General features: G+C 41.1%; 1 protein-coding gene across 47 annotated transcripts in view; it reads right to left on the minus strand.

Annotated features, from left to right (window-relative positions):
• LOC124125313 (zonadhesin-like) overlaps positions 1-24506 on the minus strand; it is a 345476-nt gene extending 320970 nt beyond the window's left edge. For 38 of the 47 annotated variants that reach the window (XM_048398317.1, XM_048398327.1, XM_048398340.1 and 35 more), the window contains exons 1-2: positions 18037-18158; positions 3899-3971 (exon numbers count right to left, since the gene is read on the minus strand). In XM_048398317.1, the coding sequence (XP_048254274.1) occupies positions 3899-3971; positions 18037-18143 (180 nt within the window). In that variant the 5' untranslated portion in view covers positions 18144-18158. Of the gene's footprint in view, positions 1-3898; positions 3972-8717; positions 8839-14222; positions 14283-18031; positions 18782-24422 lie in introns of those variants that run through there. The other 9 variants (XM_048398364.1, XM_048398363.1, XM_048398361.1 and 6 more) reach the window with 7 other exon arrangements.
• Positions 24507-25340: the final 834 nt, after the last annotated feature.

The raw sequence follows: 25340 nt of genomic DNA on the forward strand, positions 1-25340 counted from the left end.
GTCTTATCGTAAAGACAATAATCATTGGTGTCCTGTCTTTTACTGACAGAGCTTCCCGCAATCCCTGCATAAGATGAGAAGTCAGTCCCGGCAACAGTGGCTTGTTTCGTTGTGAGTTTACACGGAGGCAGGCCCTTCATGACATCCTCATTATGTGCTATTTCTCGTTGATTACCACTATAAACAGCACTTTGACATGAGGAAACTCACATTAGTTCTTGACAAAATAATATGCTTACTTATTCAAGTGAACCAGGCTATATGTCTCCTTTGACAAGGATCCATCTCGTCAAGTTATGCTCACTTATTCAAGTGATCGGGGTATATGTCTCCTTTGACAAGAATCCATCTCGTCATCTTATGCTTACTGATTAAAGTTAACCGGGGTATATACATATCTACGTGAAATCATCTGTATTTTTTTCACTATCCTCTCATGAAAACCTATCCACAATGAGATCCTTTAAATTCCTAGTCGTATTACAGGCATGATATTGTAATATATAATTAGATAATTAAAGGGAAGCTATATCATTGAGTCATGGAAAAGTAGGGAATATATATATATATAAATATATATATATATTTATATATATATATATATGTATATATATATATATATATGTATATATATATATATATATATATATATATACTAGCCACATAAAGAAACTGTGAACGGAGAAAATATAGATATAAGGGCACACCGTCCACATATGAAATATAGGTTTGAACACAGCAATTATTGGAGACATGCAAACGCTCACGCACGTGCCATGCGATATGACGTCATTGATGGGGGCCTATGGACGTGCAATGTGTTACTGCACGTGCATCCTGTGCAGCTGTACACAGCATGTGCAACTCAAAATTCGCTGTCACTTTGGAAAGCATGATCTGTGGTCATTCAAAAATTCAAAAACTTCTCAGGCGCAGACACAAGCATATCACAAGCAAATCATGCCAAGATTGACAGCTGCACAGCGTCATGAAGCCATTGGAATGATCCGAGCGGGAATGAGGCAACAACAGGTGGCAACACATTTCCAATGCCAGCGTAACACGATATCGGCATTGGTGAGGCGTTATCAGAACTCAAATGAGGTTGCCGACCAGGACGTCCCTTTGGTTACATAGGTTCCAAACGGCAGTAACGACGTCCCAGACAATTCCTGGACTGCGCCGTATCCATCCCAACACAGTCAGGAATCGTTTACGTCAGTACGGAATTTGACCACGACGCCCTGCCAAACGTCCCATCCTGACACACCGTCATCGAGTCAACCGTCTAAGATGGTGTCGAAATCATGTTCGCCAACCTCGAATATGGTGGAGAAATGTTGTCTTGACAGATGAATCGAGGTTCAACATTTCCCACAGTGACGGGCGCCAACGTGTCTACCGGCGTTTGGGAGAACGTTATGCACGCAACTGTATTGTGGCGAGGAATCGTTTTGGAGGTGGCTCTGTGATGATTTGGGATGGGATAACAGCACGGCACTGAACCCCTTTGGTGGTTGTTCAGGGCAATGTCACCGGTGTTGGCTACAGAGATCAGTTTCTGAGGCCTGTGGTCATTCCTTTCCTGCAACGTCATGGCCCGGGATTGACATTTCAACAGGACAACGCTCGTCCTCACACGGCTAGGGTCGCAATGGATATCCTTCACCATAACAATGTCATGTTACTGCCATGGCCTGCAAATTCTCCAGATCTCTCCCCAATAGAGCATGTGTGGGATGAAATGGAGCGCCGTCTGCGTCGTCTTCCACATCCTCCAGATAACGTCCATGACTTGGCACAGGATTTGAGGAGGATATGGCAGGCCATTCCCCAGGCCTTCCATGCCCAATCGGTGGACTCCATGCGTCGCCGATGCACTGCTGTGATTCACGCACAGGGTGGTCATACCCGTTATTGACTTTGTGACTTTGTCGTTTGACCCCCTACTCCATTTTGATCTTCTGATGTCATCGTATCAGATGTTGTTCAGGTCCCGTTGACATTTTCTAATGGTCCGATCATTCAGCTGCTACAGCGTCTGCATCATTTTGTTCTTGCTATGTTGTATTTCAATCCAGAATATATTTTCTCCGTGCACAGTTTCTTTATGTGGCTAGTGGCTAGTATATATATATATATATATATATATATATATATATATATATATATATATATATATATATATATATATGGCAGTTATTATGACGAGAGTAGGTGTCGTCCTTGAGTAGATATCAATCTCTCCGAGGTGAGAGCAGCACCAGGCCACGAGGGCAAGGGATCTATCAGATATGGTGGTAAGAGTATTAACGTTAGAAAAAAAACATCTTAACTGCCATGAATAGAGCAGAAATGGTAAGAGACCGACAAAGAAATAAAACATATATGGTATTAGGGAGGCGAGCTCAGAATCCTAGAAATCGTGGACTTTATTTTACAGAGGACCAAATACGGACTCATGGTAAAAGAACTATGAATAAGGTAGAATGGTCTGTTGGTGGGGGAAAAGGTTACCGACTAATGGGAAACGATCAATATGATTGCTGTGACGTAGGAACCCGGGTTCTTAAGGTTAGGGCCGACCCCGAAATCTGGGAGTCTGGTGCGCGCCCGCTTTCGCCTTGTTGTCACGATCTTTCAAACCAGAAACCAACCTTCGGCACCAGCATTTCAACTGAGACTGAAGCTTTGCGGCCGAAGTCCCTAAATTAAGTGACAAATAGAGTGGGTTGACATGTAACACAAAGTGTGAATAAAAGCTGTTAAAAGAAAAACTCCTTTTCTGATTGCTGGGAGAACTACGGTAACAAAGATCCAAGGTCCCTCTGGTACTGACAATGTACCTGTCGCTCATCCCAAATCGTCAGCACCGGAAGGACGGCTTACCGTAGTTCATGTGAAGGTATGCAAAGTCACCTTCCAACTACGATATTTAACACTCAATGTTATAATGTATGAGAAGGTCAGCAAAACAACATTGCAAGTATAACTGATTGTGCAATTTCATAATAGCGGCAGTTTCATGCGAGTAAACCAATGGCAAGTTAACAATGCGTACACGCGGTGACAGATTTTTCACATATCACATACACATCGCATATCAACATGGAGATATGGCTTAGTTGGATATGAGTATCAAAATAATATCAGATTTTGGGGGAGAACATTATGAGACAGCTGGGATCATTAACATTTCAGTTTGGTCAACTAGGTGGTATCAGAGCATGTGGTTAATGTATGAGAATACGGATGCAGGACATGGTCAGGATCAGTCACATAATGCTCAGCCCGCAGGCCTTGTTTTAATTGTCGGAAAAGTCAAGTTTAAATCTGGCGGATGGCTGATAATGCATGAATACACAGTAAGCTCACATGGAACTCTCAGCCATGTGAGCAACACAAGGACAGAGGTGATCAGAAAGGCTTCAGTGAAACAATCGTGTAGCAATTCTTAAACTGAAAGCAAGGTTTGATTTAGTAAGGCATTGACAACGTGTTCTTTGATACTTAAAATATGTTTCATATGATAATGTTATTTTGTTCGAAGCCCGTCACATAGCGAGAACGGAAGCATCTTGTTTATGAAAATACTCCGCGAACTTATATCGTAGAATGTACACAAAAGACACGCAAATAGTCAATATTCAAAGCAAAACAAAGTTCTTCGGCACATTGCTTTCATATTTAAACACCCAAACTAACAACACAAATGTTGAAATTTAGTTGGCGGGTGGAACACACAGTAAGGATGCTAAACGTACATTGACGTTATATTTTAGATACTGACACCACATAAGTAAATTAAGTTGGAGTACAATGCTTCAGTTATCACATCCACATTTCTGTACTGATTTCGATACATGTATCATTATTTGGTTAACGGATCGACACTTACCTTTCCACCCGATGCCTGTGTACTATCCTCCAGGCACACAGCAACGAGCAAGGCAAGTAGGAGCAACTTCATTCTGCAAGAGATAAAACTAGTCACAAACTGGAAATACTTCATATGAATAGTTATACGGTTACAATGAGACGTGGTTCAGTATATTTACAGTGAATACATGTTCTGTGAAAGGACGCACAAGACAGTAATTGTATTTCCTTTATTTTGTTACCGCGTAGCTGCGTGATGAGTACGCAGAATTACTGCAGATATTTGTGAAGCTAATTTCCCCTTTTTGAGGGACTAATTTGTAATATGGACGTCGATCGTCGACACAAGCTTTGTGTAGGAGGTGCTTCCCTGAACGATAAAGCGAGTCTGTTGAAGTTCTAGTTGTTTTCTTTCTTTTTATGTTTCCTTTTAATTCTTAACACCACACTTTTCCTCTTGAACCAAGCAATAGAAGGACATCACTATATGGGATATATACAAGATTTATGGAGAAACTATTTTGAACAGCCTGTCTTTTAACGAATGGTTGTCTTGTTTGTGGGCTGTAACAATTTGTATTGTCAAGATAGTCTCTGTCATCTTGCAGATTTTAAATCACCTGCCATGTGCTCGCTAATCCATGATAGGAATGAGAATATTATTGATTGTCATGACTGTAAAGATGCAGATATGAGGCACATGTAGGTTTCACTCGTAAAATGCATAACTGATAAATATCTGCACCTTATAATCACCCATGTGTATGATGTGAGCGCGCCACTCATCCACAGCCTAATGTCTTGTATAATACGAATGGAATAGTCCAGTATAAATATACAAACAGAAGGGCACAGATTCCTTATGGCAAACATTCAAAGGAATTCACGAAATATGACACGTCACATGTCACAATGATGCACGATGCTGTCCCATACTATGGCCTTTAGATAGAGTTTTCACATACTTATTCTTACTCTACCATGAAATTAAATTTTTATGTGAATAGCGGGTACTATATGAAGAGCGAACATGTGTGTTTCCCTTACTAAGGAACATCAGGTGTCATAAGTGATCCAGTGATAATATTTTCATCATTTTATACTTCACGTGCTACGGAATCTGTTTCGGCAGATAGACTAGATTACTCTCCGGCGTTGGTATCTTGGATTTTCATGCATGACATCCGTCCATTCTTAAATACATTTTTGAGGATGTATACATCAATGGTTGTTTCCGAATTTCCACTCTTAGTCACTAATAGTTAGTCATCAGGAGTGTGTTGTCGATATTATTATACGGCAGTAGGGTTAATAAAAAGAAAAATTCTTCGCTGGACATGCTGCAGACTTTGAAATTGTTCAGCTCCTGTCTCCGCCATAAAGCCAGCCTCCCAAAGTTAACGGTGAGCCGGTTCACAGTTATGGTTTTATACTGTTGTAAACAGAACGCACTGTAAAGCTGGACGTTTCGCCTAAGCCTTATGAGATAACACGTTATACTAACCTAATCCACATAACAACATGCGCATTAAATACATCGCATGTTTTGGTATCCCAAACTGTCATGAAATTTGATCAAACCACATATAAATTCAAATCATGTTTTGTGTTGCCTACAGCAACTGTATAAGTACTAATACTCAGTTGCGACAGTTCGGCTTATCAACACCTGGGTAACACACTTGGCATGGCAGACTAATCTGAAACATTATGATAATGTGTGGAGGGGTTATAAGTCTCCTGTAAATGAATTCATTATTGAGTAAATGTACGGTGTAACTGAGATATGAGTCGATTTTATGTTACTGATTTGTGTTCATAAAGTTAAAACGATTTCCTCGATCATGCCCCATAAAACACAACTTGATGCAATGTCTCCATATCACACCGACAATACTTCCTGAATGAAATGATCTATCATTGATCTTCATTGATGAATCATCTTCAAAGTGACATTGATAAAACCAGGTTATATTACAGGTGTTGAGTTGATTATTTAGTTCATATTAACAGTCTCGCCGAATTCCACTCATAAACACACACGTGTATGTCCAAACTGAGTGACCTTGACCTTCATTTTCATCCAATCATATGTCTGTAAAATTATCTAGGGGTATATTGGGGGTATAGCAGTTACAAGACTCCAATGCCTGCCATGAGAGTGTGCTTGAGAAAACATGTGACGTAAGCGTTGCCCACATTTGTGAAAACACAGGGGCCTGCTTTGTATTTGATTTGTAAAGCAAATAGAGAATACGACACTCATTCTCGTCAGATACAAAAGCAATTTAACGAGTTTCGTAAAAATAGTATCAATCGAGAATGAATGGGTTTTTTTTCATTTATTACCCACGTCACATATGTATTTAAGTGTAAAAACATAACAACTTTCTTTCGCTAACAGACCAATCTGAAACCGATTGCAAAATCTGGTTGCAAATGAGCATTGATATATGGAATAAATATGGACATTGTTGACATTTCTATGCATACGCATTAACAACATGTTCCTGCTGTTGTGTGTGCAAACCTGACAGCGTCAACGTCCAAGATCTTATTTTTTTAAATTATTCAACTTATGGTAATTCAAGTGCATTGTCGTTAGTACGCATGACAAATGTAAGAAAACTTAAAACGTCATTAGCGCCACGCGTTGAATCTCGGAACCACACTCGATCCTTCGCACCGACGGGACCCGGGAAATCAAAATGCTGCTCGCTCGATATGTGAACTGTGCGACCCTCTACTGAAGACGTGAAGATCAACAAACTCAGTGTCTGCTTACATGTAAGAGACAGCTTCGAACTAAGGGCAAGGTCATCGTCGGAATAAGAAGAGACAATCGTGATCTACTCATAGCGTTTTACACTAGAGATAGGGAATGTTATTTTCACATTTGGGATGTTTTGGGCCACAAAAACAGAAATCAGGCACATTTCCACGGAGTTTTCGAATGATTTGTATCGGAACCGTTCACTTTGAGTGATCTGGTCGTGCAGTCGTGAACGTTGATTCATGAACAAACACCTTCGGAACAAAATACGCCTCGAATGGGGACACTGATGGCAAGACCGGAACACCCAACGTGAGTCTAGATATCTGTCCAGATAGTTTAAACTGACTTCATTTCACCATGCTTAACTTTTTAAGTTAATTAAAATTGAAAGTCGCGAAAGTGGTCGGGTGAGTCACGCTTATAGGGTCCCTCGATCTATCGGTAGTCTTACATTGCATATGGATATAGCTCTATTATATAACTAATATAGACTGCAAAGCAAATTAGATGCGTGTGACGATCTTGTTTGGTTCAATAAAGTGTGCGCAAATGTTTCTCGCTTTCATGAGATTCCTTCTGAGAATCAGTTCTGCCTTTTTGTTGTAAAAGTGAATGACGCCTCGTGATTTTTTATGAATGCAAAAAGTAGTCCCGGTGTGACAGAGGTCACGGTCATCCAATCAAAACGAATAGAACGAGGCCAGCCTTGTACGACACACGTGTGACGTACATACGGATTAAGTATCTTACCACCTGTATCTTCACCACGTGGATAATGATAACATGGACTATTTGTTAGCTCCAGTTTTGTTTTGACAGTACACTTCAGGGATTGATAACTCTGTTGCACTTCCAGCTGTATAGACTTCGTGTTTTGATCATGTCAACTTGCTACAAAATACACGCGTTAAACATGAACTCAGATAAATCTTCATTGTCTTGAAGTGTCCTGCAAGTTTTATATCAATGCTTTGAAGAATTAAAGCTGTTGAAGGTTGGGTTTTGATGTTGTCCCTTGGCAATGTATGCGCCAATCATAATGTATATCGTATCATATTTGTATATTCGCTGTGCAGAGTTGCGTCCCTTCGGCACGCCAGAACCCTATGATAGTGGGTTCGAATCCCGGTTCTCCCCGATTATGTTTCTAGGTTTGTCAGCACCATAACGTGCTCGTGGATTTCACCGAAGTGGTTAACGTCTGAGACCTGATCGTCAGATCACTTAGAAAATACGACCTGTGAAGATCCCTGTTAGAATGAGTCTTCGGCAACCCATGCTTGTCGTAAGAGGCGACTAATGGGATCGGGTGGTCAGGGTCGCTGACTTGGTCGATGCATGTCATCGTATCCCTATTGCGTGGATCGATGCTCATGATACCAATCACTTGATTGCCTGGTCCAGGCTCGATTATTTACAGACCACCGTCATATAGTTGGAATATTGCTGAGTGTGGCGTTAAACAACAAACAAATAAAAAGGGGAGTGGCCCTTTAGCATCATGTGAACACGATTTCACTCTATAAAAGTGGAAACTAAACGAATAACAATGACACAAAGATACAGAGGGTTAAACTCAGTTCCTTCATATTGCAATTGGCAAAACACATGTGTAACAACAGACTTGAAAGTCAATTCTAAGTCCTATATCACCGGTTTACTATTGAATATGTCTACATCTTGCATCAATGCAGGCCACAATACGTCGCCGCACCGATGACGCAAAACGTCTGATGACGTTAGCGACAATCCGTTGCAATGTCTCCAGATCCTGACGGTTGACTGGTGGTACTGGTCGTATATTGCCGATATAGCAGCAATGCAGACAGACAGACAGGTAAAATACATCAACATTAAATAAATAAATAAATAAATAAATAAATAAATATAAAGATATATTACTTATACAGTAAATACCTGCATCTCTTGAGGATATTTATACACGTTTTTTTCACATTTAAATATAAAGTGATCATTGGAAAAAAACATTCTGAGAGCTTGTCAATATCTGTCAACGCCTTTAAATATTGAGTGATGGCTCTGTCTTCTTGGTGTAACTCACATGTGAGATTCGTCATAAAACACTACAGCAATACATGCCTCCTGTCGTCAATGCTGGAGTTCATAAACAGGGGGCACACACGTTTCTCTAGTCTTATTGGTGCTACACCACACCAGAAGTTGTATAAGGCACTGAGGTATCGTCCTGGTAGTCTAGCTGTCACACAGACCTCCCTGCTGTGGGTGCTTTAAGAGTATGATAAGTGTGGAGTTTTCCGGCGAATCCAGTCACGTGTATACGTACTTTCCAGGTTATCGATAACTGCTCTTATTACTGATAGTGGAACTTGGTCTTGTGAATATAGATGATCACCATTAAGTGTTCTCGGAGAATAAACGATGGACTCTGCACTTTGCATTTCATTTCAACATATATGCCGATTCCTAAGAAAATTAAAGCAGATTTGTAATGTGCGAGTGTTCATTCAGTTTCTCGTTGTACTAATAACTTTTGTTTGCTTCTATGATCAGAAATCACCATTTAGCAATACATCCTCGTCTATCGTTTTCCTCGCATTTACTTGGGGTAACAAAGGACAATATTAAAACACAATGCCATGTAATGTCAATGACGTCGTTCTGGGTGGTCACTGTACACCGATTCTATGTGACAAGCCTTATCTCAAACTAATGCCGTAGTAACCAATGCGTATGTCCACAACTTTGTCATTCATCGGACAATATCAACACCGTGCACAACGGGCGAGTCAGAGTAGTTTTCCCACTTGAACGGGTACCAGGTGGCATACGTCAAGTCGGAGCCTGTAACCATTGGTTCACGACAATTAGCCAACAATGAAAGCAAATGTCATCCGACGTTTACGAGACAACTGTAATGCGAAATGATGGACATCCCCATTGATAACATATATGTGAAATGTGGGGATAAGCTGTTTATGCAAGAAGTAGGTATCCCAATGGGCACCAATTTTCTCCATTCTTGTTGATCTGTTTCTTTACTTTCATTAATTGGAATTTCTGCTCGGATTTGGCAAAGCAAGGCGACTGGAGCGTATAACTCTTTGGATGACGTGCGCACTAGGAATTACTAACAGGTTAAATCAGCAATTCTCAAGGCTTATGAGGTGACAAGTGAAGCGTATCGTCAACAGTTTCGAGGTCACAAGAAGGCAGGTTCTGAAAGTTACGCCGAGGTTTTTTGCTAATAAGGGCAATTTGTTTTATAAGTGGACTAATGCAGAGTCCATTAAGGAGTTTAAGGAGCTTAGAGATTTGAGTGCGTTAGAAAAGGTCAAGGTTAGTATGACGCAAGGTTTGAAATTCTCTTGTGAAGTTGTCAGAGGTCGCTAAGATGTTAAACAAGTACGTTGTTGTTCACAAGGTTCAGGCATCAAGTGGAGGCTCTTCTCACAATTTTGCAGGTTCTCGTAGTAATGGCAATTTCAATCAGAATGGAATCAAGGCCAGTTCATCTGCTGGTAGTGGTAGCCAAAGTGTAAGTCCCAGAGTACCCAAGCCTAGGTGTAGTTTTGTGGCGTGGCTAATCAATTGGTCGTAGATTGTTTCAAACGGAAAAGGGGATAATTAGTCGACAATAGGCTTTGTTCTGACCGCAGCAGGCGTCGAAGGTGGAGAGGCAGTCAGTCCATTTGGTCGCTATGATAAATATGTGCATAGTGGCGTTGTGTCAGATGTCTTCAGTGGCAATCAGTCAAGTGTATCGGGACACGGGAGCTTGGCAATCACTAATGCCCAAGCGGCGGTCCGTGACTTGAGTAGATCAGCTACCGGTGATTTTGCAATTCTTAGTGGCATAAGCACAGCTGTGTGTCTGTACCATTACAAAAAGGCAAATTTGTCACTGGTGAACTCATTGTAGTGTAGATGAGGAAGTCTTCCGTAGAAGACACACATGCTTGAACCCATGTGATCCCTTGTCAGTTACCTATGCTAACGTTTCTTTGAGCAATTATATTCGTATTGAATCAGGACAACAAGCTGAGCTAATGTTACTTAATTTCTACACGGGTACACTGTATCCATGTTCTAGATATTCTAATCTGAACTGTGCGGTGTACAACAGTGCATCCACTCAACGAAGCATCATCTCGGAGTACTGTCGCATATCCGCTAGAATGTGTCAATTGGCATTAACGCCACTTTGAACACTAATTCTTCGTGTCAGCAGAATGTTGGAAGAAGTCCGAAGTAAACCCTCATGTGATGTCACATTGTTTGCGTCATCATGATGAAATGTCTGTGACGTCATAATATCGCGGTGTGTTTTTACAAACACTGTATTGGTGACTTCTTTGTTTACAGGGTGGGTGCAATGTATGGCTAACTTCAGGATTCCTTCCCCATTTACAACTTACTGTCATGATATGATCTAAACACTGTCAGAATCAGAACCCCAACTCTCACTCACCATTCAACATGTAAATGTTGTAACATTTCTAAATATTTTCTTCATGCAGTTCAACGTTTTGAGAATAGAATCAATACTGACTCCACTGACTCATCACTGTTTCTAATGATAACTGTAAACGTGAAACATTTAACTTTCATTTCATGTATTTGTGTAAGAGAAATGTGATAAAATATACTGAATTATGAAATTGAAATATTTGAAATAAATAGGGAAATTGCAGATCTACAGACGTAACATTTATCAGCCCCACACGCTAAACAGACTCGTCTAAACATGAATGCGTTGTTATTCTCTTGTATTGATCTGTACTGAGGTGTGGTCTGTGGTTGTTTTCAGGCGTCATGTTGTGTTAAATAGTTTCCCTAGTGCGAAGGATGGTATACAGATGAAGCTGGATGGATCAATACAATGCTGTAGCCAAACACAGGGAGAGTAGCACAACGACGGGGCATTCTGCCCACCAGAAAAGTGGAACTGACAGGTCGTGTACATTCTGACCCATTTCTCCTAGAACGTTATTTGGGAGATGGGGTCCCCATGAAATTAGAACTGATTCGCAGTCCCAATGATTTCTACTTGATCAGTGCTGGAGATGTCAATTGTCGATTTGGACTAACCGAAGCCGATTTTTACGTACATCAAAATTAATCTTGCCATACGGGAACAACATGTGAAACACATGTCACCAGGAGTAACGGCCCCAAACTATTTGACCCGAGTCCAAGTCACAGAGGAGGGCATGCTTTCCACGAAGATCAATTGATTGGAGGCCAACTGCCCACATGGGTTTCCTGGGACTTGTGGACAACGAAGCCTTTGCTGGCAGCAAGATCAAAATCCCTTCCATTTCCAGCACTTCAAAGTGGACAGCCTCAAGTTCAAACTCAATAGGCAGAAGGTGCATGGAACTGAAATCAAAGGTAACACCGGGGACAACAGTGCAGCCCTCAAACAACTTTCTATGAACATGTTCCACAAACGAAATGAGCAACGAGACCCTGTGCTCAGATCTCTCCACGAAGGCACATTTGCCAGAGATCACTGAACAGCCACAGTGATGAGTGAACAACCACAGGGGCGGTATCCCGAAGCATACATTGTCAACACGGACCCCAGTCATCTCACAGGACAACATCGGATGGATTCGATCGCTACCAACAACACCCAGACGTTCAGGATGTCATGACCTTCGATGGATGGCAAATGAAACATTGGAATTTCTTTCTCTTCAAGCCTGGTACAGCACACGTTGTGGTATGTACTGTTTGTATGTGTTGACCTATCGTGCCGGTGGGTGGTCTTTTGAAGGTGCAATGGAACAGTTTGATCCCCACGATGCCACAAATAATGAAGGACTCGATCTTAGACATTTTATGGTTCTCATGTTATGGCTCTCATGATAAAGTTCTCCTATAAGTTCTCAGAGTTTGCAAACAAAAGACCAGGGAACCGGACGCCCCTATCATGTGTCTTTCGTGAAGTGTTCTTGTTATCGGGGCAAAGAAATTTTGAAAAGTGATGACATTGTTATTTTTTTTTTTTTTTGCAATGATCAGAGAGATTTTGGAGTTGGTCCTAAAAGGGGCCATTGGATCGTGAGAGTCACACGACGCGACACAGGCATTTATAGGTCGCCATCTTTCTTCTGATGGGACACTTACAGCCGTGGGTAAAACGTCGCACGTACGTGTCCTTCACTTGGAATGGCAATAAAGATACTAAAATGTCCCATCATATGCTATAATGCCTCGGGCGTACACAGGTAGGCAGCCTTTGCACATTGTACATCGCCATGTTGCTGTCAAACAATACAGTGACGTCCCTCCGCCCCTCATTATATAGCAGGGCTCAATCAGAAAAAGCCTCCCAAGGCATGATGTCATCACACGCGCACCGACGATGTCATGACATTCTCGCGCATCTGTGACGTCATCGGCGCACGCACCAATATAAGCTCAGGATTCTTGGAGAAGGCTGTCAGTCCAGCTAACTGTTGACAACATGGAAGCCAGAATTCCCTGCCAGTCCACAAGACAGCAGCCTCACCGAAGGAACTGTGTCTGAGATGCAGTCCGTCCCCCAGAAGGATGCGAAACAGGAAGTCAGAATAGACTGGCGTTGATACCTCTGGAATACCAACACCAACACCAACCGATTCGACCCAGGTAAAAGTGTCCCCTCAGAATTGAGGGTGCATCAAATGCACTCGGTGCTAAAAGCGATTCTGCTCAACATATTCGACTTTTTCCCGGCAGCCACCTTGTATGTCTGCATGTATTGTGGGGGATAGTTAGTAAGACTCAAGTTAGTTAGTAAATACTGTTCCTTCCCACCATTCCAACGGCCCTTTTCAGGGCAACACCCAGTCATCATTATGAATGCCTCAAACACATGCTTGAAACTACCTACTTCTTGTTGTTTTACCTAGCTCGCCACTCCATTCCATTTCTAGAGCTAAACGTGTTATAAATGGCGAGATGAGGTGAAATGGGGCTTAAGGTCGCGCTCCAGATTATTGCACTTATATAGCGACGTGCATATGCACGTGTGTGTTTATGTGTGTGTGTGTACTAGTCCGGACCAATGCCGATTTATAGTGCTTGCCCACTAAGATACCATGCCGCAGTTTAACATGAATACCCCGCTCGGACACAGTATACTGACTTTAGGCTGACCAGTACTTGTTTTAGCCGCTAAAAGACAGGTTGCGTCAAGTACCATCTTTTAATATCTTTTAGTATGACGCGGCCGGGTTCGAAACCCGACCTCCCGCTCTCTGGGCAGACGCTCTACCCCTAGGCCACGGAGGCGGTCTTCTTGGATTAGACGTTTGTCGTCAACACTTATCATTGTTCTAATACTTGGTGTTAACCTTTTGTATTTTATGGTCCCCTACCTTTTAAGAGTACATGTACGGCAATTGTTTCATAGTCATAACGTAATAGATGTCGGTATTAGTTTTGATCCAATGTGGAGCTCCCTGCACCTGGAGAAGGTAAATCCGGTATCAGTCGTGCACCCTACGACGATGTCAAACAACTCACTGGCTCAGTTAAAGACATCATCAACACTTCATGGATATGTAAATATAAAACGTTAAAGCCAAGGACTAACCAGTATCACTTGTTCTCCGCAGCAGATTCTATATGGTGTAAACGTCAAAGATGAAATATACACGAATGAATCGCTGGACATCAGTGACACCCGATGTTCGCGAAAAGGGTGAGCACTTCCTGCCCCCCTGGTGGCACCCGCCACTCACATATGTGGTATGGGAAGGTGCGTGTTTGTTTGTTGCCTGACGCCGCACAGCAGCACTCCTGCCATACACGACGGTCCTGGATACCCATGAACACATTGGGCCGACACGCTGACTGAAGGAGACGTGTGTTTAGTTGTACTCGTGGAATGAGGTAAGGGGGGCCTGATACGTGTGAAGCACCACAAGACTATGGCACATTTTGCACGCTGTGTCAGTGGAGAAATTTTTTCGTCAATGCGATGTCAACTGAACCGTCATTGGAAGCCGGTCGTGGCTTCACCGCAAGGCGGCAGTGCGTGGGCACGGCTGATGGAGGGACGCAGTGTACGCGAACCCGTCAAATACTGATACCAATATATAGTTTGAGCTGGGGTAGTATGGTGGTGGAAATGTTTGGTAAAAACGCCCCAAAAAATGGACGTTGGACTCCCACCATGGGTATGTCTAGGATTTAAACAAATCTTCTGTTCCCGTAAACGCTGGAAACAGAACTTTGTTCTCAGATTTTGAATTTAAATACAACATCCTTTGGACGTGTTGAATATCATGTTTGGTGGTTCCCCAAACAATTGCATGACTGTATTGGTTTATTCACAGTAATAAGGCCTATATACCTATACATAATGAAAGATAGATATCCATTGTGACAAGAGACAAATGTTACATAATATTATTGTTCAGAATACTAACTTTTCTTGATAAATGTTACAAGCTTCGTCAACCATGTGACATTCCTTGTGTTCATTTACTTAGTGTAAATAACACCCTTTCATATTCAGTTTGCAAAAAAACATAAATGATTACTTCGTAAATCATTATATGCAGGGCAGCTAAACAGAAAATATAGTTCATCATCTATTTCACCAGTATTACAATGTTTACAAATTCTTAATGGTCTTTATGGTAACTCACTTAACCGTAATAAGCATAAATATCGTCTGATTTCTCTTCGCAGTGATATATAATATTCAGGACAGAAAGTAGTTATAAACTTGGAATAATATCGCAATTTCCCAGAATCAAACATAGAAGCGTGAAGAGTCTGCCAGTTACAATCTATAAGTCGTTGCTTAAACATTGAAACAAAATGTTTTACATCCGACACACACTGTGCATTCCATACATCACCAAATCCAAACATATAAAAAAAAATGTTTTACATAAGAAGCCCACGTTGTTCTACCACTTTCATCAAGTCTTTTCATTCATTGGTAACATTGATAAGGGTCTCTTTGGTTATCCATATGAACAATCTTACACAAGAATTTAATACATTTTATATGATAATCAGCAGACAAACTGTTTCTTCCACACTTTAGCAAAATTGCAGTACTTGATACATGTTTACACAGACCCAATACAAATTTACAAAAACTAGTATGAAATGATTCAATAGATTGATACATATGAAAAACCCACATTTCCACACCATATAATATTACAGGTTTTATTTTAACATCAAATAACTTAACAAGAATATTAGAGGGTATATAACTTTTTGAGAGCAAGCAACGCCTTATTTCCCTTAGCAACCAACGTTTCCACTCCTTTAGTCCAAGATAATCTACTTGAAAATATGACTCCAAGGTTATTGTAATAACTTTGTTTTGATAACCTTCCCATTAAAGTACCACTTTCTCTGTCTTTCGTAATAAACCTCCTCTTCTAAAAACTATTATTTCTATTTTATCCGTATTTACTTCCAAACCCCAGGACTTGCAATAACCCCCGAGGACAGCATTTTTACGTTGAAGCCCTATTACAGTATCATCCAATAAGCACAGATCATCAGCATATAGTAAAAGGAGAATTTCCAAATATTCTTGCCCGACATTTATACCCCTATGATTAGATTGTTCGAGATCATTTTGTAGTTCTAAAATAAACATAGTAAAAAGAAAGGGGCTAACCATACACCCTTGTCTTACCCCACTCAATGAACTAAAATATTCTGTGACTGAGCTCTTAGAAACTTTTACGGCACACTTTATTTTTGTATACATATCTTGTAGCACTGTCAAAACCTTCCATGGATACCCTTCTTCATAACGGAATACCATAATAATTTTCTATGTATAGTCAAAAGCTTTCCGGAAGTCTACAAAAAGGCAGTAGAAACGTCCTCTGCGCTTCGAGAGATATTTTTCAATTAAACATTGTAAGGTAAATATATTGTCCATTGTGCTGTACCCGCTCCTGAATCCTGCCTCTGCTACCGGTATTACATTGCTGATATCGGCAAATAACTGTAGTCGTTGATTAATAATTGTCATAAACAATTTACCAAACACATCCATTAAACTTATTCCTCTATAATTATTTACTTCATTGATAGAGCCTTTCTTGTGTAATGGTTGAATAATGTCCATTGTCCACTCGCCTGGATAACACCCAGTGTTCATTACGTGGTTAAATATGACCGTCAAATATGGAATAATATGAGTCTTACAGGATATTAACATTTCCGGCAAAATTCCATCAGGACCAGCAGCTTTACCTGTTTTTAAACAATAAATGGCAATTTCTACTTCTTCACTGCTAATGTCAGCATTTAGAATTTCTATATATCGATCGTTCATACATTTATCACAAGCATCTTCAGAATGGTTTGAAATAAAAATACCAGCTGCATCCATTAAATCATCATTAACTGGTATGTCAGATAACTTCAACACATGTTGGAAATATTCAGTCCATTGTGAGGAAGATATTGACGATGGTGTCATATTTCTATATTTCGTTAGATTTTTAACCTCCTTCCAAAAACGCTTATTATCCTGTGCACTACGTAGACCATTAATCTGATTGTCTTCGTATGCTTCCTTCTTTCTTCTGCACATACACCCATATCGATTCCTTAAAATATGATAAGTTCTAAGGTCCTCTAAATAACCAGATATTCTAAATTGATCCAAGTACCTAGATTTCTCCCTTTTCATCCTTTCACACTCTAGATCATACCACTCATGGTTTTTGAATGAAATGTCAGTCTGCTTACTCTTCACATTCAAACTACTGACAGAAGCACAAACATTCCAGTTGGCAACAGCCATATTAACATCTTGATAAATGTCCTGCATACATTCTTCTAAAGTATATGTACTAAGGGCATCGGCAACATGGTTAACAAACTCATCTGCTACTACTTCTTTCCAAATACATCTTTTTATGTTCTGTATACCATCGACTTCAGCGATATTTTCACTAACAGATATCTTGGTTTAAACTTCGTTCTTCAGTGAGGATACCATGGGAAAATAATCCGATTCACAGCGGGTAACAATACTAAAATCAATATTTAGGGCGAAACTTTCTGACGAACAAAGACAATAATCAGCATTTTGGCGCCACCTGTCTTAAAACATGTAAATGAACCATCTCTGTCTCCTGGACACCGTCCATTTAACATATGTATATCACAGGTGCAACAAACATCAATCAGATCTCTTCCGCAGCTATTACACTCACTATCTCGATCACTATTGCATAACTCCTTTCACTGAAAACAATTGTATATCTCGAAACTATGACTCAACAAATATTGAAGCAAAATTTACATTGCCTCCATCTCCTGCCACCCCTTCACGAATATTACCATGCTGGGCACTCATCATTAATACATCGCGCTGGGGACAATATGAAAATGAGAAATGATCCATACCTGACCTGTTAGCGGACGTTCGGACGTTCTGCTCAGGTAATACATGCGCTTCTTTATACACACTCTTGCTCTTATCGCGAGTGGAGGCAGCTGGGAAAGTCCATTGCGACATTAAGGTTGTGTCATTTTCCTGTTGTACAATGATAAAGGCGACTATGATACCGGTATTTGGAGGAAGGTGAACTGATCTACACAATACACATATTTGCCTTAATGCACTTACGTTTTGTCAATTAGACGTGTTAGTCAGGACCTACAACTGTTATTTTAAACTAAACATGTAGTTGACTCTTTGATCTCACGTTACGTGGTCGCAGAAACTAAACCGTTTATGAGACAGTTAACAATTACCCTACATTCTGATCATATGCTACTCAACAATTGATAGGGGTACTGCAATGGTTTATCCTGTAACAAAACTAGTGGACTAAAAATATTGTTGAATCATGTCGTCTGAAAGTTGTAAGACGGCCTCCGTGGTCTAGTGGGGGAGCGTGCGCCCGGAGGGTAGAAGGTTCGGGGTTCGATGCCGGGCCTCGTCATACCAAAAGATGGTATTTGTTGTTACCCTGCCTGGCGCTCGGCATTAAGGGGCTTAAACGAGGACTGGTCGGCTTGAAGTCGGTAAACTGTGTCTGAGTGGGGCATTCATGTTAAACTGGGGCATGGTATCTCAGTGGACCAGCACGTCTCTATATAAGTGCAATAATCTTAGACACGACGTTAAACCCATTTCCACCTCACTTCATCTGAAAATTGTAAACGCGTCAGGTCAGTTGTGGCAACCTCTTGCAATACCTTCTGAAAAACATTCAGAGGAGAATTTATGCTACATACTTTGTTCACGTTGCACCAAATAAAGTTCTAATATTAATAAGCCAATATTTATTTCGTATTGTCCCGTCACGATATCTTATGACACTATTCAATAATAATGCCTTGTGAGAATCTGTTAACAACCTTGTGATTTAGTTTCTCACACTTTGATTGTATTATGAAACCATTTCCACAACTCCTTAAATGACACCGAATCCTGCACAAGATTACAGTGAATAAGTCTCGTATTAACACAAACGAAACGGGATGTACATTGTACAAAATCACTCTGTCGCTTCAGTGTGTTGCTGTTTGACTTCAGCTCAAATAAGACACCCATAGTCTTCCGCGCAGTTATAGTAGGCTCATATCACTCCCTTAAAGTGCTCTCTGGGCTGATTGTACAGGCAGACTGGTCAGGCGGTGTGTTATCTTGACTATGTCACACAAACACCGGCAAACAATGGCCCATAGGCCTTGATGACAGACTTCGTACTTTCAACTTTAACTATCCCAGTATGGAATCCTAGAAGAGACAACGTCGAGTTGTCACCCTTACGTTTTCACAATTACAATTACCCCAAACGCGACAATGTATCATATCAACCACAGGCAGCATTGTCGCGTTTGAAAGGACAAAATATGTAGTATTGTCGCCCCATCTAAAATGTGTTTAAAAGGAGTTAAAATATGCTACAAGTCATGCTATAGGATGTTTGTGTGTCTGCCTGCGTATGCTAGAACAGTGTAACAGTCACAAATACGTAGAAGAAATATTTTTGTCAATACACGTAGGCCACAAGCTATCATCTTACCTTCACATGAATGTCGGATCCTGATTGCCTGATTCCCCCTCAAACTGCCTAACTATTGGCGTTACATTTGCAACATACCAACAACAATTTTGAATTAATTATGTAAAAACATCATTCTCCAGATATTTACGATATTTTCCGTATATATTCCCCGCCTCTCCATTCATCACGTTAATACTACATGCACACACACATACACTGATCACATTTAGCTGCAAGTATTAAAAACTCAGAGATGTTAAAATATTGAGTCAGTCGCCTTTTACATAAGTCATGTGATGAAAAAAGAACACAAGTGCTAAACTAAACGCGATATTTCATCCAAATGTCGCATTGTCGCGCTTACATTTATTGCTCATAGGCATACATGCCTCCGATAAGAAGGAGCTAATTATAAATCGTCGGTTTGAGGTGAGGTGAGGTGATGCCAGATTAGAGCACTTATATTGCGACGCGCATGCACACGTGTGTGTGTGGGGGGGGGGGGGGGGGGGGGGGCGCTCTACCACAGGACCACGGAGGTGATACGTATACAGACATCGCACAAACATTGTTATGACACATGATGTTAATTGGCCAAATTCTCTAAGGGACTGGCCATTTGATAATTTATTAATATTTTTGTCATGGGGAGGAGGGGGGAGATGATGCTGGAATCTTGTATGGAGACTGGATAATGTGTTCAAAAACAAATTATTTGTTATTAAAACCGTGATCCTTAATAGTTTGTGTATATGATATCAATACGTTATATTATTGGAAATGACATTACTAATAATTCGCTTTATCATATAATGGGTAGGTTAGCTCGGTTAGATACCATAGAAAGTCCACTCGTTTCGTAAAAATGGTATCTAACGAGAATGAGTGTAGTATTCTCTATTTATCATATAATGGGTAGGTTTCTCGGCAGGATAAAGCCAACGGATAAAAACGATATCCGTTGGGGTCATATGCGGATAGAGATGCAAATATCAAAGGTCAAGTAGGGACTACTTTCACTGTTTATAAACAAACATGGCGTCGCCCTCGTCATTCGGCGATCGAGGTCACGAGGCCTAGCCAAGCGGGATCAGTGGCCATACCTGTGGTTGTAGACCTCTGCAGCTTGAAACCTTCTCCGTAAATAAATAATACTTTGATTTGGCCGAAATATGTTTGAATTGTTACCTTGTTTCGTTTTGTCGTTGTGTGTACATCTGACTACACTTCTTAGCGTTATGACAGGACCGACCGACTGTCAACAACGTCTGAACGTGGCCGTGACGTCTCATAGACTATAGGGTTAGAGTAGCTTCCCTTTGACAAAGGGCAGTTACTCTAGCGGACAGACCGATGGATTGCCGCGAAAGGCAGTTAAAAACAATTGTTGTTTGCGTATATGTTGCTTCGCCACTGCATAAGAAACAGATTTCAGTTGGAACTATATTGGCTACTGTCACTGTCCGACTGACACATCACTTACCCTGTGACGTAATAAATATTAATGCGCGCATTCCAGGAAAACTCGCAATGTTTCGATAATGTTTGTGAGAGAGGGGAAGCTATTTTGAAGCAAAGAATTAAAGGAATTATTAGGAATAAACACTATGTATTTAGCTCGCCAAGGCTCGCTAAATACAATGTTTATTCCTAATGCAGGATATTTACCATCCCCAAACACACAAGCGTGATAACCTCTATATCTCCTACAACATAAATTGGCAATGCAAGAGAATAACCAGTCCAGAGCATCCACCGAAAAGAGTAAAATTTGGCGTAAAGGTCAAAACAACTACGCAAATTATATGAATGGACCTACAACTACAAATAGTTTTGTCTTCGTTGAAATGCAAGCAGATGAGTTGGGCGCCACGTTGTCTCACAGCTGCAGATGTCTGTCCTGAGTGATCCAGTCAGTGCATCCTCTGTACAACTGACCCCGCACATCTGTGAGCGGCCGGGGCCGGCGACAACGTTATCTGGTTATCTCTGTCTGCTGTGAACAAAACATCATTGACCCTGATGTACTGTAACCATTACAGTGACGTGAACTAGCTGTGAACAAAACATCATTGTACCCTGATGTACTGTAACCATTACAGTGACGTGAACTAGCTGTGAACAAAACATCATTGTACCCTGATGTACTGTAACCATTACAGTGACGTGAACTAGCTGTGAACAAAACATCATTGTACCCTGATGTACTGTAACCATTACAGTGACGTGAACTAGCTGTGAACAAAACATCATTGTACCCTGATGTACTGTAACCATTACAGTGACGTGAACTAGCTGTGAACAAAACATCATTGTACCCTGATGTACTGTAACCATTACAGTGACGTGAACTAACTGTGAACAAAACATCATTGTACTCTGATGTACTGTAACCATTACAGTGACGTGAACTAGCTGTGAACAAAACATCATTGTACCCTGATGTGACTGAAACCATTACAGTGACGTGAACTAGCTGTGAACAAAACATCATTGTACCCTGATGTACTGAAACCATTACAGTGACGTGAACTAGCTGTGAACAAAACATCATTGTACCCTGATGTACTGTAACCATTACAGTGACGTGAACTAGCTGTGAACAAAACATCATTGTACCCTGATGTACTGTAACCATTACAGTGACGTGAACTAACTGTGAACAAAACATCATTGTACTCTGATGTACTGTAACCATTACAGTGACGTGAACTAGCTGTGAACAAAACATCATTGTACCCTGATGTGACTGAAACCATTACAGTGACGTGAACTAGCTGTGAACAAAACATCATTGTACCCTGATGTACTGAAACCATTACAGTGACGTGAACTAGCTGTGAACAAAACATCATTGTACCCTGATGTACTGTAACCATTACAGTGACGTGAACTAGCTGTGAACAAAACATTGTACCCTGATGTACTGTAACCATTACAGTGACGTGAACTAGCTGTGAACAAAACATCATTGTACCCTGATGTACTGTAACCATTACAGTGACGGGAACGAGCTGATACTCAATGTACATGTCACAACGTGTGTGTGTGTGAGAGAGAGAGAGTGAGAGTGTGTGTGTGTGTGAGTGAGACAGAGTGTGTGTGTATGTGTGTGAAACAGAGAGTGTATATGTATGTGTGTGTGTGAGAGTGTGTGTGTTTGAGTGTGTGTGAGAGAGAGATGTAACATGTACTTTGTGTGTGTGTGTGTGTGTGTGTGTGTGAAATATTATACACACACACGTGTGTGTGAGAGATGTAACATGTACTTTGTGTGTGTGTGTGTGTGTGTGAAATATTATACACACACACGTGTGTGTGAGAGATGTAACATGTACTTTGTGTGAGTGTGTGAGTGTGTGTGTGATGTAACATGTACTTTGTGTGTGTGTGAGTGTGTGTCTGTGTGTGATATTATACACACACACGTGTGTGTGAGAGATGTAACATGCACTTTGTGTGTGTGTGAGTGAGTGAGTGTGTGTGTGTGATGTAACATGTACTTTGTGTGTGTGTGAGTGTGTGTCTGTGTGTGATATTATACGCACACACGTGTGTGTGAGAGATGTAACATGTACTTTGTGTGAGTGTGTGAGTGTGTGTGTGATGTAACATGTACTTTGTGTGTGTGTGAGTGTGTGTCTGTGTGATATTATACACACACACGTGTGTGTGAGAGATGTAACATGTACTTTGTGTGTGTGTGTGTGTGAGTGAGTGTGTGTGTGATGTAACATGTACTTTGTGTGTGTGTGAGTGTGTGTCTGTGTGTGATATTATACACACACACGTGTGTGTGAGAGATGTAACATGTACTTTGTGTGTGTGTGTGTGAGTGAGTGAGTGTGTGTGTGATGTAACATGTACTTTGTGTGTGTGTGAGTGAGTGAGTGTGTGTGTGATGTAACATGTACTTTGTGTGCGTGTGATATTATACACACACACGTGTGTGTGTGTGATGTAACATGTACTTTGTGTGTGAGTGAGTGAGTGTGTGTGTGATGTAACATGTACTTTGTGTGTGTGTGAGTGTGTGAGTGTGTGTGTGATGTAACATGTACTTTGTGTGTGTGTGAGTGAGTGAGTGTGTGTGTGATGTAACATGTACTTTGTGTGCGTGTGATATTATACACACACACGTGTGTGTGTGTGATGTAACATGTACTTTGTGTGTGAGTGAGTGAGTGTGTGTGTGATGTAACATGTACTTTGTGTGTGTGTGAGTGTGTGAGTGTGTGTGTGATGTAACATGTACTTTGTGTGTGTGTGAGTGAGTGAGTGTGTGTGTGATGTAACATGTACTTTGTGTGTGTGTGAGTGTGTGTGTGTGTGTGTGAGTGTGTGTGTGTGTATGTGTGTGATTATACACACACTCGTGTGTCTGAGAGATGTAACATGTAGCATGTAACTACGCACTTTGCTTGCCGTTAAAGGCGACTGTGCTTGTCGTAAGAGGCGACTAACGGGATCGGGTGGTCAGGCTCGCTGACTTGGTTGATGCATGTTATTGTATCCCAATTGTGTGGATCGATGCTTATGATGTCAACCACTGGATTGTCTGGTCCAGACTCGATTATTTTCGACCGCCGTCGCATAGCTGGAATATTGCTGAGTGCGGCGTTAAACAAACAAACAAACAAAAATTACCCCGGTCAATGGATCAGTGTGCAAGCAAGGGTATGCCTTCACTATAGCTGCACTATAAGTATGAATGTATGTCCTCCGCCGTGGTACAGGTGGAATATAGTTGAATGAGACGTAAAACAACATTCACTCACAATAACGTGCGAAGACATAGAGAGCATGGGCGTTGGAGGACATCGAGGACTTATCATAGACATTCAAGTTATTCGAAGGGTCCGCAACATTCTCCCACTGTTGTTATCCATATATCCCTTATGTAGGCAACCTGTCAGTCATCAGGGGCGCAGTGGCGGGGTTCATGGTGAGTGTCAAACGGTGAGAGATCATGATCAGGCGGGTTTCACCGGTGACGGTGCATGGTGCGTCATTTCAGAAAGGTTGTAGTCGAGTATGAACGAGGTCACGTTCGATAGGAAACTTAAAGGTTGTGACGCAACCATATTCTCCTCATCATGCCTTTGACTGACAGGTGACAGATAGACACTGGCTGATACCACATGTGATATGTACATGTGCGAGTGATAAACAGTAAAAAAGGGGACTATCATTCAAAAATGCATTTTTTATCTATTTCACCAACCGACATTCGTTTAAACATTCACTCAGAAAGTTAACACAAATTCATGAATCATTTGAATAAATAGTTATTAAGCGGATATTCGAATTCTTGAAAATATTATTTGAATTATTATTCAGAAAGCAGGGAGGGAGAATAACACCATGTCATATCATTGGCAACAACATCACTACTATAGTGTCACAGCAACTCACGCAACAGACACATCTTAAAAAGTAAAAGTTCTTTAACTAGGTGAATCTGTTGCGTCCGTCCGGACAAGGTAAGAACAGTATGGGGTGATGCTGGGCAACTCCATCCTCCTCGAGATACAGGGGTAGCTTCAGTGTAGATACTGCCACCGTCAACACCAGTGCCGGGGCCGACACAGTGCATCTGGGCCTGGAGGATGAACACTAAGGTAGAATTGCATTGCAGATGTCTGCATCTAACGAAGTAAGACGTCACGTTATAACCCTACAGTTAGCCCTTACCG

Source organism: Haliotis rufescens, unplaced genomic scaffold (assembly GCF_023055435.1).
Source record: "Haliotis rufescens isolate VD_foot unplaced genomic scaffold, xgHalRufe1.0.p SCAF_18, whole genome shotgun sequence".
Lineage (NCBI taxonomy): Eukaryota > Metazoa > Mollusca > Gastropoda > Lepetellida > Haliotidae > Haliotis > Haliotis rufescens.